Source organism: Chaetura pelagica, unplaced genomic scaffold, assembly GCF_000747805.2.
Source record: "Chaetura pelagica isolate M959 unplaced genomic scaffold, ChaPel_1.0 scaffold106, whole genome shotgun sequence".
Lineage (NCBI taxonomy): Eukaryota > Metazoa > Chordata > Aves > Apodiformes > Apodidae > Chaetura > Chaetura pelagica.
Window position 1 is genome coordinate 4,381,965 of NW_009954222.1, and position 20,227 is coordinate 4,402,191.

General features: G+C 37.3%; 1 protein-coding gene across 1 annotated transcript in view; it reads left to right on the forward strand.

The window, feature by feature from the left end:
- The window catches only part of LMO7 (LIM domain 7), a 92,111-nt gene that overhangs the window by 53,088 nt on the left and 18,796 nt on the right, over positions 1-20,227 (forward strand). The window contains exons 12-20 of the mRNA XM_010003497.1: positions 1,467-1,496; positions 3,786-3,903; positions 5,326-5,468; positions 6,747-7,188; positions 7,931-8,251; positions 11,158-11,272; positions 16,842-17,003; positions 18,358-18,542; positions 19,221-19,281. Of these exons, the coding sequence (XP_010001799.1) occupies positions 1,467-1,496; positions 3,786-3,903; positions 5,326-5,468; positions 6,747-7,188; positions 7,931-8,251; positions 11,158-11,272; positions 16,842-17,003; positions 18,358-18,542; positions 19,221-19,281 (1,577 nt within the window). The remainder of the gene's footprint in view (positions 1-1,466; positions 1,497-3,785; positions 3,904-5,325; positions 5,469-6,746; positions 7,189-7,930; positions 8,252-11,157; positions 11,273-16,841; positions 17,004-18,357; positions 18,543-19,220; positions 19,282-20,227) is intronic.

The window sequence follows — 20,227 nt, forward strand, 5'->3', positions numbered from 1 at the left end:
GGCATCGTCTTGTGCTGAACCGTTTGTAAAGTGCCAATCTGCTCTTTGTTCGTGGCGCCCTGGACAAGCTTTTTATTTGCTTTGAATAGAAGCTCATGACTGCAATACCATATTTTCAACAACAAAAAAATTACAATGTTTCCTAGTTTTAGGCTGCCATTTTAGAGAAAATATTTTGCCTTCCCTTCAGGCTCAGAGTTTTACATAAGTTTCTTTCCATGGTTTAACAGGAGTACTGATTATTCAAAAGACTGGAAACTAGAAATATTTTCCTTCTCTCCCCAGTATAATTGGTAAAAACATTTTAAAAATGTATTAATGCTCTAATGGCAAGTTCTGGAAATGGGCATTCTGATATTATTGCTTGCACCTAAGTTTGAAAATGCTTGTAAACTTTCCTGCCACAGTTTTAAGATTATTAGGTGAGGTGGAGAAACATACTAGTATTGTTTTGCCCACTCAGTGTCACAGTCCATGCAAGGTGTGTGTCCAAGTAATATTAAATTCTACTGTGACCAATTTTATTCTACTAGTATTTTTCCCCTGCTTTCATACAGCCTTGATTAATACTTTACCCTAATCCTTTTCAGGTATAATCAGAATTTCTCTTCCTTGATTGAATACTTTTAACTACTTTCTAGCTCTCCTTTAGTTTTTATACTTACTGGGGGTGAGTGGCATTTCCAGTGTTTCCTTAGGTCTGAAAATACGGCATTGCAAGTTGCAGTTGTCCCAGCTGTGCATCCTTACTTTGTGACTAAGACACTTCCATGTTCCAGTGGATACTTTGATGTCGCTGCATTTTATTTTTTTTAAGCTTAATACTGTTAACAAACAGCAAGCTTCACTGAGGAATATTTCTGAAGTGCTTGAAAAGATTCCACGTTTTACAAATTAATTCAATAGATTAAAATACTCATATTCAAGAATACTAGAAGTCTTCTTGAATCACATTGGCTTAATTTGGTTCTCTGCTTAATGTGCTAAACTTATATATAGGGCCTTTTATTCTTATCCATTCCACGCATTACTTCCATTTAGTATCAGAGATAGTTGAACTAACAAGAAAACAGCCTCTGCAAGCCAGGCTTCTTGTTGGGATGGAAGTTGGCATTAATTTCCATTTCTTTAAATGAGTGTCTTTTGTGCATTGTGCTGTTCAGTACTGGAATAAGTGGTGCCCAATTAATACAAAGCTCTATTCGTGCAGTATTGCTAAATCTGAAGATTTGGAAATTTGCAGGCAGACTTGTTCTGTCAGTTTTCTGCCTGACTCACACTTCGTGCAAGTCCTGATGTGTTTTTTGACTAGTGTCAGATCTCTGATGTGCTTTTTCCATGCTGGCTGGTCCTCAGGCTTTCAGTTTCCCCTTCACTTAGTGAGAGTGCTGGTGTACTGGTGGTGTTAGAGATGTTACAAATATCAAGACACTGAATATTTTCTTTTTTGGTTTCTGATTTCTCAGACTCTTTCAAAAGCTTTCTGATGAGCAAGGGTAAGTTTTATAAAGGCTTGAAAAACTATAACGCTATTTTTTTGTTTAAATTTTCGTGCATGCACGGTAGCTAAAAACTCGTGCTGAAAGCAACTTGTGCATGCTGCTTTGTTCTGTGCTTGGGCAATATATGTAATGAATGAAAGACTAAAAGCTATATGTCTGGCAAAGGTTCTCTTTGGAATCTTGTTTACCCGAGTCATCAGGCATTTTGAAAATTAGCTTCAGTATTTTATTCTGCTGAAGTGACGTACTTGGTGCTCTGTACTTAAATTAGGCTTTAAAACTTTCAGAAATGTGAAGGCAAATTAGTAAATATTTTACTTTGAAGGCTGTATGGCTAGAATCTGAAAATAATCAATGACAGTGTTTATCAAGGTTGTGATTAATGTTGTGTGGTTATTTTATATACTCTAGGTTGTTGAAACCTCAGTGGTAAATTTACTGGTTGGTTCCATGTGAACTTATGCCTTGTTTATGATGTTTTGTGACTCAGAGAAGTATTTTTCTACTTGCTGTATGATGGCATGTTAAATATTTGGTTATGCATGGTGTTTTACTTTCTTTTAAATGTACGTTTATTTATTTACCTGACTGTTTTTACCCTGAGGTAAAACCTGGTAAATGACTGAACACTTCCAGAAGAAGTAAGAAATGTTCCAGAAGTTAGATCTTAGCAGAACAAGAGACTAAGAAGGCTCAAGTCACTAGCTAGATTTTGAAGTTAAGACTAGGATTGAAACTAACATCTTGTTCGTTGGTATGAATATACAAGTATGCCCATACTTAGGGTATATTGTATTTAGGTCTAGATTTTCCTATTTTGTGGCAGGCAGATACAAGAACTCAAGAAAAAGAAGAGGAGACCCTAGTCATGCAAGTTTTCTTTAACTCATCTGTAACAATTACAATATGTATAGTTTAGTTACGCAAAACAATTTCTACACGTCATCTAACTTAACCATGGGATGGGGGTGGGGAAAAGAGGAAAAGAACTGTACAAGGAAAGAGTTTCTGCAATAGTGACCAGGAGATTTTGGGCATTCTTTCCATTCAGAAAATAGACAAGCAAACAGGTATAATGAGTTAATGCTCTAGCCTTTATTTTTAGAGGCCCAAGTCCAAAGTCTTATATTACCAACAAAAATTACTTGAGCCTCTTGGGAGGAAGTGAGAGAGTCTGGTTTGTTAGTTCAGAGCTCTCTTGGTATGTTCAGATTAGAGCAAAGCCCTGTGCCGAATCAGTTTTGTTTTAACCTTATTTTCCATTTTATCAGAGAAGTGTAATATTTTCAAGTCCTGTTAGAACTTGGTTGCACACAACCATCACTCAGATTTTGCTTGAATAAATACAAACAAAACTATTTTTTAAAAAGTTAAAATAAAACCCAGAAGCCTAGCTTTGCTTTTCTGTTAGAGCATTGAGCTTTATGATGAAACACCTGCATTTTGCTTGGTGTCTCTGAGGCTTGTGGTCAACACTGGGCAAGAGTCTTGTCCTATACCTAAATTAAAAGTCCTATTATGTTCACCACTGCAGTGTGAAATAATAAAGGAGAAAACAGCATTGGAGGGAGGGGAAAAGAGCATGAAAGGTAGCTTTGAGGAATTTAGATTAAAGGGAACTGGTGAATAAGAGTTCATAGAGGAAACCTGTAGCTGTGATGAAGAAGTTAGGGAGAAGATACCTGTGTTTGCCATCCTGACTTGGATGGAAAGCATCAGGGAGGCTTGAGGAGACTCACGTAAGCTAATTGGGACCCATGACATGCATGAACTCATAATTTAGCAGTGAATGGCTTTTATCGTTTAGAAATGTGCATCAATAAATGACTTGTTTTTATGATTAGCCTAAGGAAGGAGAGAACAGGAGGTGGTTCTGGTGCTCTTACTGGAGAGAATTGAAAGGAAGGGAATTTGGACTCGAGGAGGGTGAACACCTTTTGGATCAAAGAAAGGAGCAAGGTCAATAAAGAGAGTAACAAGTTGAAACAGAAGCAGCAGCTGGGTACAAGGAGCTCAATGTGAATGATCAGCAGGGAGCTGTTAGAGAGCTGCTTATTCCCTTAACTTGATTTTAACTGCTCAAATATGCAACTACTGACTTGTGCGCTGGCACTAGAGCATGTCTCAGCCTTGCCCATTCAGCTGCTTGTGTGTTTCCTGCTCTGTTTGAAATAACATTGAAGAATGCTCAGTTGTACTAATATAAACATTTTTCTCTCTCAGAGGTTTCACTTGATTAATTGATGGCTAAGAAGCAATAACTCCAAGCATTGTCTTTTCTAGGAGTAAATCATTGAATGATGTCAGCGCAGAGGAGCTCCAGTCATTGCGCAAAATCCGTTACGAAGAGCTACAGAAGATAAAAGAACAGTTACAAGAACAAGATCTAAAGTGGCAAGAAGTAAATACTCCTTTTCACCACCTTTAGTGCCCCTAGAAAACAAGCTTGGGCTTGTATGAAGCAATTTGTGGGGCTGTCTTTCTCATGCTAGAGGTTTTGAGGGTATCTGTTTAATGCAGAACTTAAACTATTTTCAACATAATCATAAGTATCTGATTAATGCTTCAGGATAAGACTTGTATGTATAGTATTAAAGCCTCCAGGCTTGATTCCAGTGGACATAAAAGTTAGGGCACACTTTCATGTGCTATCTGTGAATTTGTGAATACTTCTTTTATTAAAGGATTGGAATGTCTGAATATTTGATCCTTTGGGAAATGAGAAGGAAATAATATTTCCTCGTGCAAATTCTTGAAGCTGCTAACCCCCAATAATTTAGTTTTAAATCCAGCTTGTAAACTAATGTGGTAGCTTTGCATAGCATTTTAAGGTTATCTGAAGACATTTTCTTTTTTATTAAAATCTGTGCTTGGCAATGGTTACCAACAAGAAGCTGAAATTAAAAGCAGAGCACTAAGCAAGAAGTTCATAGTTGTTTGTTTAATGCATCTCAATTCTGATATTCAGAATGTCCCTTAACCCAGCTCTAGTATTTCATGAAGAATATTGCCAGTTCCCACTGTGGTTTCACAGAAGTGAAGAAAATACACAAGTGTATGTTTTCAATTTGGAATTTAAGGCGTGTTTATTCTCAAGCTAATCTATTAATCTGTTGTACTAGTGATCTGGGAAAAAAATAATATCTCAAGCTCCAAAGCCTATAGCAGAGAAATACAGATGACATTTTCATTAATTTTCAACTATGTGTCATGGAGTCAAGGAATTATGGAATTGTCAGAGTTGAAAGGGACCTCTAGAGATCATCTAGTCCAACTCCCCTGCGAAAGCAGGATTGCCCAGAGCACATTACTCAGGACTGCATCCAGGTGGGTCTTGAATATCTCCAGAGAAGGAGACTCCACAACCTCCCTGGGCAGCCTGTTCCAGTGCTCTGTCACACTCAGAATAAAGAACTATTTCCTCATATTTAAAATGAGCTTACTATGTTCCAGCTTGTGCTAATTGCCCCTTGTCTTGTCACTGTGAACTACTGAAAGAGTCTGGCTCCATCCTCCTTGGATGAAGTATTCTAGAAGAAAATTGATAATGTCAAGGAGGGGAAAAAAATAAAAAAGGACAAAACATACTTTTCCACTCCAAGTGCAATAATTAAAATTGTTAATTTTAACAGGCAGCAAGCCTGTAACCCTGCCTGAAATATAAGAACTCATTTGTCATTTGGGGGGAAGATGCATGAAAATTTGGCTGTGATGCAGACATGCAAATAAAATCAGGGCAACAGGTAGTATGTGATGGGATGCCTCTGTAGGTTTACAAGGTCTTGAGAAAATCTGATCGTATAGGCTCATGTTACTCTTACAGGATCTAGCAAAATGGAAGGATCGCAGAAAGAGCTTCACTTCTGAATTGCAGAAGAAAAAGGAAGAGAGAGAGGAAATAGAAAGGAGAGCCTCTGAGGTGTCTGAAAGGAGTACCAAGTCACTGAAAGAAATGCAGCAGGAGAGGTAATGACCCTAATGGGAGTGTTATGTTGAAGAACTTAAATCTGAGCATTTTTTTTTCCCTTGAATTCTTAAGCAGATTTACTGGCAAATTGCATGTGATTCAGCAGAGACTTCAACAGTTTTAGTTGCCAAATTATAGTGTAGAAATCTGGGCAATTAAAGGGCAGAATATGGTCTGTTAATGCATTGTTTTCACAGCATGTTACAACATTTTTTTCTCTGTAAATGATGTTTTACTCTGTTAGTCATAAATAAATGTATTGAAAAGTCAGTAATTGCATCCACTTAAAAAAGGTTGAAACAATGGTATTGAACTGGATAATTGCCTTTTTTATTCTTGGATCAGCTTAACTATTTCTCTTTCTCCACCACTGCATTTGCTATTCTCTTAGCCACTGTGAATAAATACAGCCAGAATTTTAATGTACATCACAGGGCTGTAAACTTGTACTTGAGTTCCCCTCTATCCCTAATTGTTCCTCTGGGTATTTACAGAACAGGATTCTCTGCAAAGAGTAAAAAGTGTAAACTGAGTAGCACAGTACTGTTTTTACTGGTGGCAGTCTTTTATTTATTTTAAATCAATGTGTGACTGAGATGAAATGAATATGCGTGTGGTTGGCATTGACAGAAGAAATTTAAATAAGTCTTAAAGCAGAATGGTTTTAGCTTCTATATTTTTTTTACTCATTTGTTAGGAGAAAATTGTTTCTTGAATAAAAAAATACAGATGCTAATTGTACTGAATGTCCAGTATAATCAGAATTTTAAAAATGATGTAGTAAATGATGTAGTAAATGTAGTATTTCTGTGGTAGTTATTAAAAACTAATTAATAGCAGAAAAAAAATAATAACCTGAACTTCAGGATACTACCTAATTTTGTTATCTAAAGCAGAGACATCAGCAGAGCTGTACAGTTCAGGCAGTGTTATGAAACTACTTTCTTCCCATTCTTTCCTCATTTTTGAGGATATGTAACTTGAATAGCTATATCATTTACTTGGCAAAGACATTTCTGTCATGATGCCAACCTGATAATGTGACAGGAGTGTTCCTGAGCATTATGGGAGTGTTGAAATAGGGAGGAGGGGGAAGGATGTAAATCTAAAAATATATTAAAATACTAATATTTTAAAATTATGCCATTCATTTTCATTTACTGGGGATGTGTGTCTTGGTTTATGCTCTGCCTGGAACATTAGTAGCCATAAGACTTAAGGCCCACCTGTTTGTCAGGTCCCTTTGTCTGGTGTTTTGACACGCTCTGTCCCCACAGGGAGAACAGAGATCCAGACTCCTACGGGCAGCGGAAACATGAATTCAGGTGGACCTATTCAGTGAGCGACGATGTGTTCAGTGAAGAAAAAGCCCCTTCCACACCATCAGCAGCAAAAGATTACCCTGTGGAAGAAGATACCTCCTACATCACGAAGGACAGAAAAAGCACATCTGCCTCACAGCCACGCAAGGAGAACCTGCCAGAGAGCTCGGCCACCCGGGAAGCTCCCGCTCCACCAAAGAGCCTGACAGAGGAGCAGAGCTCGGCTGTTTTGTCTACCCGCTACTCAGTGAATGCTCAAACTGGGTCAGCTCAGGTTTCAGCTTCTCTCCCGAGAAGTTACCAGAAAACTGATACCTCTAGGCTAACATCTGTGGTTACACCAAGACCTTTCGGTGTCCACTCAAGAGGAATCTCGTCACTTCCACGGTCGTTCACGGTAAAATTCCGCTTTCCTCTCGAAGACTGTAAATGTTGGGGTCATGGATAATGGGGGAAACAGTAGAGTTCTAATGTTTGTTGTTTAAAAAATATATTCTGCTGTTTGAGGGCTGTGCTAATGAAGCAGGCGATTCTGTTGTGGCTTTAGATGTTTACTTCTGTTTCTCTACTTACAGGCACTCCTGAAATAAGGCTGATGCATATATTTAGTAGAATAATAATTTTATTATTTTTAGAAACTCTCCTTAGTGTTCCTTATCAAAAATCCTGCCTTAATCGGATGTAATTATCTGAGGCAATGTTAACATAATTAAGTGCTGCAGACAAATTTTCAGATGACATAGATTTCCTCTGCTCTGCTCAAAATGTTACTCTGGCCTAAAATTTGCCTACTCAGTAAAGCACTGAAATGCAGAAATTTATTCCTCTCTCCCTGATTAACCTGCAAATTTTCATACCTTTCTCCTAAATCTCTATTTATCTCAATTTAAAACGTTGTAAGAATGCAAATCATTCTAAGCAGATGATTTAAAAAATTGTACCTTAAAAAGTCTGGACTATTTATTCTGCAAACACTTCAAGGGGAAAAATATCTTCTGGTTCTTTAAAGTGAGTAACTACAAATTGGTACAGTAACCAGAATTGGCATTAAAGTTTTTTGTTAAATATGTATATTTCTGAAAGATGGAGGATTTTTTTTTTTATACAAATATTTACCAAACTGTCATTTTTTTTCCTAGATGGATGATACTCAGAAATACAATGGAGAATCTGAAAAAGCTAAAAGAACTCAAACTTTGTTCACTAGCAGTTCGTTTTCACACCCAGACTCCGCACACCCTCTCTCCGCTGGTACATTCAGAAGCAGAGGTGAGGAGGAGGAAAAAGAAGGTGTTCAGTTAACACCTTCTCCTAGTTTGGCATTACCTGTAAAATCCCAAGAGCAAGATGCTGGAAGCAGTATTCTTAAACCAGAGTATTGCTCTCCTCCTGATTCTCTTTCACTTGCATCTTCTGCAGAAAATGTGAGTCTGCCAGAGCCTGAGGATTCAAAATCCCTGGTAAGTGTGGAAATAATTTGATTAATTCATGTAACTGAATGCTACAGCAGAGTAAAAAAAATGAATTATATATATATATATGTGTGTGTGTGTATCTAATGCAAGTATTTATGGTAGTGAGAAAGCAGGTCAGAGAACTGCTATTTCTTTTAATTTAATTCAGGTGAAAAAGAGTGTTTGGAAAGAAAATAATTTTATCTTTTTCCTACCTTTTCCCCCTATCCTTTATATGTCCTGAGCTTAATTTTTACTGTGCATTCTAATTCAAACCAGTTATTCTAAATATTCAGTGTGATGCTTGCAAAGTTTTTGTTTTTCCCTAAATTAGCCCATTGTGCACACCATCAGGTATGTCAGTTAGAGGAATGATTTAAGCTGCTGTAGCATTCATTTGCACTTTCTGGTGGTGGAAAATAAAGAATCAGTTTTTCAAATGTTAGCCCTAAACATTAGTATCATACCATCTTTCTTTTTTTTTTCTGTTGTGGCCTGAGCCCACCCCCATTTTTGAAAAATATTCCCTTGAAATTAATCTAATTTATAGTCACAGTAGCAAATTTTAAAGCAAAATGCCATCTCCTTGAGTCCATGCTTATCCAGGAGTTTGTTGTTTAATATGAATCTTCAAGTATTATTTCCTCCAAGTGATTGCATGTTTTACATTTTAAAAATGACCTGCAATAACTTTAATTGTTGATACCTTTCTGTAATACCCAATAATATCGTTCATATGACAGATTAGAGATGAACTCTTTGCATTCCTGATGCTGCTATATAAGTTAATTGTGCCATTTTCCTGAGTGAGGATCATAAGGTCTTGAATGCTGATTTATGAGATCACTTCCTACATCAGCTTTTTATAAATTCTGTCACTTGGAACCATTCTGCTTCCTAATCACTTGGGGAAAAGGCACTAATTTCAGTTTAATGCTCCTGATACCCCTTTTTTGTTGCAATTAAATTATTATAATTCTTTGAAACTGTGATTGTTGCGTAAGGAAAGAGAAAATGGTCATTTCTGTGTGTGTTGTAGCAACAACAGGAAGAGGAATTGCTGTTCTAATCAGTCAAAACAGAAATTAAATATGGGTTCTTTATATAATTTTGTGTGCCCAACAATAAAAAAAAATTGTAGGTCCAAGATTATAAATTGTCCTTCCTGAAAATTAGTAATGTGTTTTTTTAGGAATAACAAATTTTTAAGAAATATTTTTAAAAAATCTTATATTGTACCTCAAACAAGCTATAACTTCAGGAATTCAAGTTCCATTTGGCATGTTTGCAAATCATTGCCAGAATTGACAGACTGATACAGTTCACTAGTCATCAGGGCAGTAACACCATGTTTGTGGGGTGATTTGGAGATGACCTGTCCAAATGATGGTGTTCAGTGTATAAAATCTCATTAATCCTCTGACAAGAGGTAGGTTTGAACAAGACCTGTGCTGTACTGGTGAAAATAAAACCAGTAATTTCTAGGAACACACTCAAATTCAAAGCTTTGTATGTGCTCTAGCCTAGTGTGGTAACCTGTCTGTTGTAGATTAACTTGTACTGTTCCTCACCTAAGGACTTGGGCTGAATAGAAGAAAAGTCTGTTTCTGTAGGGGAGCGTTTGCAAGGTAGTAGCTGTGTTTTGAAGACAGGACTTAATTCCTACCCTGGGCTGGTACTGGGAGTGTTTTGCTGGGAACATTCTTGGAACATGAGGTGGAACTGCAGGATGTGTCCTTGCTATGTTGTTGACTTCTGAAGCCAGTGCTTGGGTCCTGCTAAAGCCTCCACTGGCTGACTACATCTGCTCATGCAGTGCTCCCTGCAGCTGCCTGTTGCAGCCTACCAACACAGGAGCTTTGGGGAACTGGGTTAGATACCTAGTCTTCTAAATATTTTAAATTAGGGAAAATGAGTATCACCCTTTCCGGAAAGCTGGTTTGCTAGGCAACTAAAATGCAGGTGTACATTTAGTGCTTGTGTGTGGGTTTCCTCCATGCACATCTTGCTGGAATGTATCTATTTTAACAGTGCTTGACAGAAAAAAATCTAAAATAGGGTATTTTTCCTTTTCTAATAACGTCAGTTCCATGCTAACAAAGTGAATAGCATGCATTTGGTTATTCAAATTGTCTTTAAATGAGTTCAAATTAAAACATTAATATATGCAATGCATGTTCATAATATGTTCTGGAATTGAAAGCAGGTGTTCCAAAATGCTTTCTCAATCAAATATTTCTGTAGTTTAAAATGGTAATGTTTGGTTTTCATTCAGATTTTAAAAGCATCTTGAAAGTCCACCAGAATGGAACAATTTGCTTCTCTCTAATTCTGGGGTTAGTTTTATTGTCAAAGACCTCCATTCCAAAATCCATATCAAAGGTGTAGCAGTATTAGACACAAAATTTAAAAAATGATTGTTCACCCAAGGAAACCTAGTTGTAACATTGAGCCTAAAGGAAACTGATGATGCCTGCTGTGGGACAGGCAAGAAAACAATAAGCAGAATTACTGTTCTCTCTCTTTCTCACATCCCTATTTGACTGATGCTCTGTCAGGAGGCAGTGCATTCCACAAATTCATAAAACCATCCATGAAGGCCCATTTAAGGTTTTAATTTCCTCAAATTTCTCCATTTTATTGCATCATGACAAGAAAAGTTTAAAGTAAGATAAATACACAGCTAAATATATATGTAGAGAAAATAGAAATGTAAACTGAAAACAAACCTGTTTGAATTAAAACCAAATTAGTTACTTGACTGACTTCAGTGCTGTTTCCTTTGTCTGTGATGCTAATAATAGATGATTAAAGTGCACCTTGTGAGCAGCCTCACTTATTTAGAGGATAAACTTTCCCTCATTTGGATTCCTGTGATACCAGATACTGTAGTGTCATGTTTTCTTTTTCAGGAACAGTACAGTGAAATGAGAATCAGTATAAACCAGAGACCTGGCCACAGTCGCAGTTTTGGGTTTACAACAAATTGGAGTTCTTCAGGGGCCATTGTACAGACAGTTGAAGAAGGTAAATGTGTATTAACTGTAGAAATCTTTGTTATTGTATTTGGTTTGTGGAGGCTTCTCAAATATGGCATTTACTGTTAAGCATGTTGCAAATATTTTTTAAAAAATCAGGTGTGGAATTGAAAAATCATTATTTAGTTTACTAATGTGTTTCTGTGAATCCTCATCTCTTGAAACAGGTTGAATTCAGAAATGCTAAAAAGCATTTTCCTAATCAAGGACATTTCCATAACCATTGAAAAGATGTACACGATTACTCAAACATCCACCAGGTCCCTTATTGTACAGTACTAAGTGGCACATACAGATTTTTAAGATCCAGATTTTTCATTTCAGCTAATTTCAAAATATTTCACCTTGTTTGGTTTTTAAACACACAGATAGGAAAATTAGAGTCAGTATTTTCAGTTCAATTTTACCTTCCTTAGTAATGTTGAATTTTGGGGACAGTTTATATTTTTAAGCAGTTGCAACTTGTAAATTCATTTCCAGCGTAATTTTTTCAGGTGTGTTAACAATGAGAAATAGCAAACATTTTTGTCTTGAAAAGAAACCTACATAAAGTCTATTTCCAAGCTTTAGTGGTCTTCTACAGAGAACAAGTTGTTTTCTTAATGGAAAAAAAAAAAACAAACAACAAAGCACAACGTGCCAAAACATACCAAAAACCCAAGTAAATCACATGTAATACTTGTTTGCTGAACGGAGATGCTTCTTGTTGCCAGTAACACTTGAAGACTATGTAATTGTGCCCTTCCAGCTAACACAAGATCATCCTGAGAAAGGAGAAATAGCTGGGAACTTCTCATTTAATTGGCCTTTAACTATGCTTTCCAGAGAGGAAAAAAACCCCAAACATTTAACAGCACTTGCTGAGCAACTTTGATTATTTATTTTTTTAAAATTTATTTTTCTTTTACATTTCAAAATAATTTTTTGACTTCACTATAGCTGGGTAATTCTTATCATTAGATTGTAAATGTTACTACTCGCTTTGCATGAAGAATAACTTTACGTTTATTTTTCCTGCTGTTCAGCTTCTGGTTTAATTTTGTTACTGGGAGGCTGAGAACTGTCATTTTGTGCTGCCACCTGTGAAAGAGAAACCCAAGGGTAGTGAATGTTCCTGCTTGTCATTCACAAAGGTCCACGTGAGCTCTATCCCCAGCTGTGTAGTCCAGGAGGAGAAGCTGCAGGCCTTGTGGCTGTTGTCATGTTATTTTCATACCATTCTCCTAAGAAGGGTGCAAAGTACAAAGACTGAACAGAGAAAGAACTTCATTCTGTGTTTAACATATTTCTTTTCAACAACTGTGAAAAGTTTTTAGCTAGGCACTTCCGCATGTTCAGTTTCCTGTTTGTAAGGGTAAGTGATAGGATAATTCAGGTTGGAAGGGACCTTGGAAGATCACCTAGAGCAAACCCCCCTACTCAAGAAAGCACCAAGACTGAACTCAGACCAGGTTGCCTAGGGCCTTACCCTGGTGTTTTTGAAAGCCTCCAAGGATGGAAACTGTACCTCTGAGCAATGCATAATTATCCCCTCAGAGCGAATGTTTCCCATACATCCAGTGAGACTTCCTCAGTTTTTAACCACGGTGCTGTGTTCTCCTGCCATGAATTCCAATAAAGAGCAAGATTTCCCTTCTCACTGACCTTTCTTTGGATTTGGGATTGGAAGGACTACTATTAGATCCCCCTGCAGGCTCTCTCCTCCAAGCTGAACAAGCCCATGTCCCTCAGCCTAACCTCATGGGGAAGTTCTCCATCCCCAGCCATTCCAGTGACTTCCTGTGAAATTTGCCCCAGTTTATTAATTTCTCCCTTATAGTGGGACACAAAATCCAGACACAGTGTTGTGGATGTGGTGTAGCAAGTGCTGAGTGAATGAGATAGTCACTTCCGTCAATCTGCTGGTTACACTGGTGTTCATACAGCTTTACACCACTGCCAGGGTCCTCCCCAGCCCTGCTCTCTGACACATCAGCCACCAGTCTGTACCATCACTGAGGTTAGTCCATCCCAGGAGTGGGGCTCTGCATTCATCCTTGTTGAGTGTCAGGTTCCTGCTCTGAACAGTAGCTCTGCCCTCCAGTGTACCAGCCACCCTCTCCCTTTTGGCATGGTTTGCAAACTTGATGAGGGTTTGTTTTGCCACCTCCTTCTGGTTATGGATGAACATATTAGAGAGGACAGGTACCAGGATATATCCCTGGGAAGCTCCACTTATAACCAGTCTCCGACATGACCCCACTGACACTGACAGCCCAGCCAGTTTTTCGCCCATCTGATCATTCTGCCCAGTAGATAATACTGTCCCAACTTTGATACCAGGATATGGAAGATGACATCAAAAGCCTTATTAAAGACAAGGTGGATGCCATGTACCACTCTCCCATCATCTACAAATTTAGTAATTTCATAATTGAAAACAACCAGGTTCATTAGTGTAATTTAGGCTTGACAAATCTATACCAACTGTTCCCAGTCACCTTCTCCTTTGTGAGTCCAGAAGTAGCTTCCAGGAAGACTATTTCTGATGGTCTTGACATACTTGTCATCCTAACTAACTATATGTTTTTCTTCAGGTGATAGCTTGCATTATTTTTTTTATTACTTATAAATTAATTTATATTCTACATATGCTTTTCTTTCAAACAGTTTTTAATAAAACTACTTGGCAAGCAAAATTACCTTAAAAGTGTTCTCAAAAAAGCTTAATGAGAGTTAAGCTTGCAACACATGGTTCAAATGAGGCCTATTTACTATATATTAAAAAGTGCTTATTTTGTCAGAAATTTTCAACCTTTATTCTAAAAATTAGGTAAACAGCCTTAAAGACATCAATTCTAGACATTGTTCTGTCTGCTTCCCCCCTGCCATATGATCTTTATTGTTTCAGTCTTTTCCCTTTCAACCACTCTGTTTGCAATCATTTTTTGAGATGGTGTTTATGTAGGAGTGCACATCTGCAATCAACTTCCTGCAGGCAAGTACAGCAAAGTAAATTTGACCCCCTTCCTTCAAGGTTTAATTTTTTCTTTGACTCTGAGCTGGCATTTGTCTGTTGTAATACCAACAGATGGAGATGGGTTTGAGATAACTAAATACACATGGAAAATGAGTGAAGTTGATTTGCTTTGTTTTCACTGGGGGTAGTAAGAAAGAAAAATCTTTTTTTACCTTCAGGAAAATTGATTAAAAGCAGCAATACTGTTTCATGTAATGTAAACTAAATCCTGTATGTAGAGAATATATATAGGTATAAGGAAATTGAGTAAATACTATAGTCTTGAAGGAACTGGATACAGAAAGGCAATTGGCACCATACAACATTTTGCCGCCTGAATTCCCAGCTGGTCTCTGTAGACTTCCCTGGAGGTGAATCAGAGCAGAAGCCCAATATGGGTACTCTGGTTTGCAGTCTTGAAGAAGCCCTTTTGTTCACAGACTGTAGAGACAGAGGAAGAAGAGCAGCTGGCAGTTACATGCCAAAAGTTGATCAGTGTAATTTGTCCTGGCTGTGATAGGTCTACATGTGTATTCTAGAGAGTGCTGCTATTCATTCAGATCTGTATGGTCTGGATATGTTTTTCTGGCAATAGTATAGGAAGAACTATACAATCTTAAAGTTCCTTTCTTTCCTAAAACCTGATTTGGTGACCCACATTTTCCCTCATGCGCTTAGTGTACATAAAGCTGAGGTACTGTTCTCTCCTCTAAACTGGGTCTCATGGCAGTTAAATTATATGAGTAAAATGGACACACTTTTTTTTTTTTAGTTCCTAGGGCATGACACAAAACAGGGAAATCATCAGTTCTGATGACTTTCCTGGAACCTAAGGCATTTGCTGTACCATGACTGTAAAGCACAGTTTACATGTAGTCAAATTATATGGTACTAAAGATCTTAGATTTTGATATCTGACACTATGCCAAATATTATATAATATTGTTGAAAATGGTAATTTCAGTGGTAGCATCTTCAATAGTATCCTCCATAGTACCTTCCATTATAGTATTACTTAAAAGTAATTGGTGTGTTTTGAAAATGTTACTGGCAACTGCTGATAGTCTTTTTGTCCATACTTGAAGAAGAATGCAGAAAAATAGAATATGGAGCTATACTCCTCTAATATAGTGGTTAGTGTTGTTTTTTAATGAACTGTGAAGGATCACTGTTCCGTGCAATACTAGGAAACATCACATTTCTTCATTCTTTAACTTCCTGGGGTGCCAGGAATATTGGAAGTTTTATTTGGATCCTTAGCGAATGCTCCAGAGTTACAGCAACATTTTACTAATGGGCCAGAATGAAGTCTACAGTGTGTAAGTTCTTCTCTTATGTCTGTCCACATTTGTTTCTGGCAATATAATACAGCATTGTTCTTGGTGTATTTTAAACAAGTCGTGTGGATTTCACTACTTACTTTGGAAAGCACTTTCATTGTGTAATTCAATTTTTTTTTTAAATTAACATGAGGATTGATTGTGCAATCTTCAACTATGCTTTCATTTTGCTTTTCCATTTTCTGTTCTTCTAAGGGGATGATTGTTAATTGAAGAACTAATCAGATGCAAATAATAAAATCTTATTTAGGGTAGTCTCAGTTGCTCAGCTCATTCATTTTCTAAATTAAATAGAAAAAACTTTCTTAACTGGTCTGTACGTTCTCTGTGCTTTGGCTGGTGAAATCACCTGCCAATGTTTAGTAGTAGATGAAAAAGAGTATAAAGTGCAACCTGTCTTGCAAAATATCAGTAGAATTCAAAGTCCAAATTGCAATAAAATTCACTCTTAATTGACAAAATAAGTAGAATCCAGAGAGGTCTAACAGGACAGCACCCAGCAGTATTTTGGGTCTAATTACTAGTCAATTCAGAGCTAGGAAAGTGTTTCTGTAAAGCAGTAATGCAGCCTGTTCCTGTCAGTAGATGTAGAAACCCAGAAAATGTAAACAAGAATATGAGGAAGCCTGCTTCTACTGGAATGGATAAAGAACCAGAAAATGTAAATAAACCTAGAAAATGTAAATAAGAATATGAGGAAGCCAGCTTCTACTGGAATTAACAAAGTGTAGGCCCTTGTTTTGGTTTGGTTTTTTTTGTTTTGTTTGTTTGGTTTTGTTTTTGTTATGTTTTTTTTTTTGTTTCTCACAATTAGAAGAATTATCCAAACATGAGCTGAAGTTCAGGTACTTACAAGCTACAGACAATGTGATGCTGCCTCTCTATCACTGTCCCAGATTATAAAGGTGAGGTAGTGAAAGCAGCAGTGGGCCCAGAGGCTGTTTCTTAAAAGGGCTGGCTTTGAATGTGAACTCTTTCAAGTCCAAAAGACTTGTGTCCATTTTCACTTTCTTAAGTTTCAAATTGAAACACTACTTGGGTATAAACTGAGTTGAATGACTTTATATTCACAGTGCAGTAGATTTTTCAGAGATTTTCTACATGTCCACCAGTAAGCATTACTTTAGGGGAAAAAAATAATCATTCGGCTACAGCTGGAGTAAAAAATATTTTGAATGGAGGCATAATTTTTTTTTTTTTTTTTCTTCTCTTTTCTATAGGTGGCCCTGCAGCACTTTGTCAGCTGCATGTGGGTGATGAGATCATTGCTATCAATGGCACAAAGGTTTCACATATGGACTATAGTCAGTGGGAGGAAGCCATCAGCAGAGCACTAGAAACTGGAAACCTGGTCATGGATGTCAGGCGATATGGAAAGAATGGTGAGTTGTTTCGTTGGGCAGATACAGTATGCTCTGTAAGGCAAATAAGCTTTCTCTCTGCTGTACCTGACAGCTGAGAGTCCTTATTACCCTTACAGTAGTCATATGTATCTAAGCTAAGTAGTTTGCTAGCGTGTCTGTTGCATTTTAACACATACTGGCTTTTTTTAACTACTTGTGCATTAGAAATGTCTTGACAAGCAAGTCTACAAAGCATTGAACTAATTACCTCTCTTGTGCTCTGGCCTGTTTCTAAGAGGATGCACAGGTAAAAAAATGTGCAGCCACCACATGAGGGAATATAACATTTATTTTCCTGCCATACTGCAAAAAGAAAGAGAGAAAGAGATTTTTAGAGGATAGTAGTTTCTAGGGCTTCTCTGCCTCAATCAACAGCTCTTTTTCTTCAGGGAAGGGGGATCTTGTATATGAGCCTGTGGGTTGATATAGCTTCTCTGTGCTATGATTTTAGCCGTTGACCCAAATACTGTAATGCTGTCATCAGTCCGGAATGACACTACTCAGTCTGGCTAGTGAGGGTTTTCATCCTGGCTAAAAGCCTTTTACCATCTCAAGAGTTGCCATGGGTTTAATCAGGATACCCTTTCAAAGTCCAAAAATAATATTTTTCAGAACAGGAAGCGTGACCAAGGACTTTTTTCCAAGTATAAATACAAAACATTCTTTTGATGAGGAGCTAGATAGAATAGTTACTAACAAAGTGGGAAAAAAATGGTGGGGTGAGGAAGAGACAAGAAACAAATCACAACTTCTACAGGCCCTACCACAAATGAAGAGTGAGATTAGTAGATTAAAACTCATTGATTATTATATTTTATGTAGTGGGAGGGGAGAAATTATGGATTATGAGAGAAGATTGACATTTGCCTGCACCTCATCAGTTTTGCTAGTTTATTTTAGACTGACTTATTTTTTTCCTCTCTGTGCTTCCTGATGAGCACGGACATGAAAATGACACTTCCCTGGATAGTGTATGAGTCAAATTGTACCTTGTGTGAGTAAAGTTGAAGAGTTTTCTCAATCCTTACTAATGCTAATGAAATAGTTTCCAATGAATACTAACTGCTTTGAAATGTTGAGCTGCTGTAGTGCATATTAGCAAAACATCCTGGTAACCTTTTACCTAGCTTATAACTAACACTTGCATTTTGGGGGAAGGCGGTCTGCTCATCAAAGCCCTTTTACTGTCCTCACAAATTCCACCTGATTTGTGTCTCTCCTTCTTCTGTTACGTGATACTTTTGTGTTATTTTACTGTGTTTTCACTAACTCTTGTTCTGTTCTTTAACATTACTGTCTACATTAATTTCTTGATCCTCCACATACCAAAAAGATTGGGGCAAAGACCAGCCTTCCCTGCCACATGTAAGGCATAAAATCCTCAATCTCACCAGTATGGCTACCAACATTATAGGTACATCTGAAAATAAATGGATTGATGCAACATCTGGAGAACATGTTTCAAATGTTTCTACCATATCAACAAAAAGAGAATTCTCCAGCAGCCTTCGAAGTTCGGTGAGTGTTTTTTTTAAGCGATCATGGGATTTGAGGGAAGGAAGAAAATAAAAATATAAGGTCTTGATAGGGAGAGGATGGTGAAAAGACCTTGGAAATCTTTTTTTTTTTTACTTGTATTGCTTAAAGAATGTGTAGGATTCTGAAAATATGGGGATGAAGCTACGTGTATATATATAAAGGTAAATAAGTTTTAAAGAGTTGCTGCTGTCCATTCTTGGAAGGACAAGTGATAAGTATTAAAATCTCTGCAGACTAGGTTTTAAATAAAATAAATAGACTGTTTTTTAAAAAGACTTGTGCCTCCATTATTAACATACATGAAAGTTGCAGCCCCAAAGGACAAGCATATACATGCTTTCAAATTGCAAATAATGCCCTGCCTGCCAAGGAGCCGACACAGGAAGATCTCGGCTCTTGCAAACTGATGTTTTTTATTTCAGCTGGCAGTTCACAGCTGGTTATTGATCCCTTCAAATGCCTGCAGCCATTTAATCAAATGAAACACTCAGGAAGTTTTAGATAGTTTTGTATCTTTCTGTGGAAGATGTTCTGAAGTGGTTCATGATACACAGTTCCTGTTAGAGTAGATGTGTAATTGGATAATTTCCACAAATTTAATGAACCTAAGCCCTTTTTTTATTTTTTTATTTTATTATTTTTTTTTAAATTTCCCAGGATACAGAAACAAAACTGATAAATGGAATGCAAGGAGATCTTGGCTCTAATGAACAAAGAGGTAAGCCACAGTCGCTTTTCATCTGCTAATTGTAGGGGTTTGCAACAAGCACAGACACTAAACCTGTAATCATCGCAAGCTTTATGCAGTGGGCGAAGCGAGACCTTAATGAACTGAAAGCTAGACAGGTATCACACAGATCTGGTTGCATCCAGACTGGGTGTAGTTTGTTTCCACGACGTGCTAGGCAGTTTGAGAACTGACAGCAAAGGAGTGACAAAACCCCATGTCTCTGCATTAGTTGGTTGCAAATTTACTGTGTGAAAGAGAAGGAGAATTGATTGGAATTGCTACTTGTGTTGTGTGGAGAGTGAGTCAGTATGAGTATCGATTTATTTCCCTGCCCAGGAAGAGTATTCAGCTACTTTCTTCCCCTCTGCCTCCCCTGCCCCACCCCCTCCCTGGTGTTTCAGTAGTGAGGTTTTTGGGTAGTGGTTGTTTTACTATAATTATTTTATTTTTTCTTCCTGGAGAGTGATATTGATGATTCTGGTATGAATAATAATGACTCACACTGCTGTGAACATTTACAGCCTTACTTGATGACTGTGAGAGAAAGCGGGTGTGTATACTTCGTAGTGGAACAATAATCCTTAAATGGGAACTTTGTGTTTCATTTTATCTTGAATGCTTGTGGCAATTCATAAAAGAGCTCCCCCAAGATATCAGTTGCCCTTTGGAGATGCCTTTCTGATGACCTTAAATAGTGATTAGGCGCCTAAATCCAATTTGGCATCTCAGTCAAGGAGGCTTAAATTAGACAGGGAGGATCTGAGTCCAAGTTTGACACTTGTACTGCTGTTGTAGTTGGACATTGTTAGTGATAAAATGTAATACTAATCAGTATATAATATAACCTACTAAAAACTGTATTTGTTATTATGAAAGACTAGATTTCTTTTGTGTTTCAGGGGCTTTTTATTTTTCTGAAGTTATGTTTCTATAG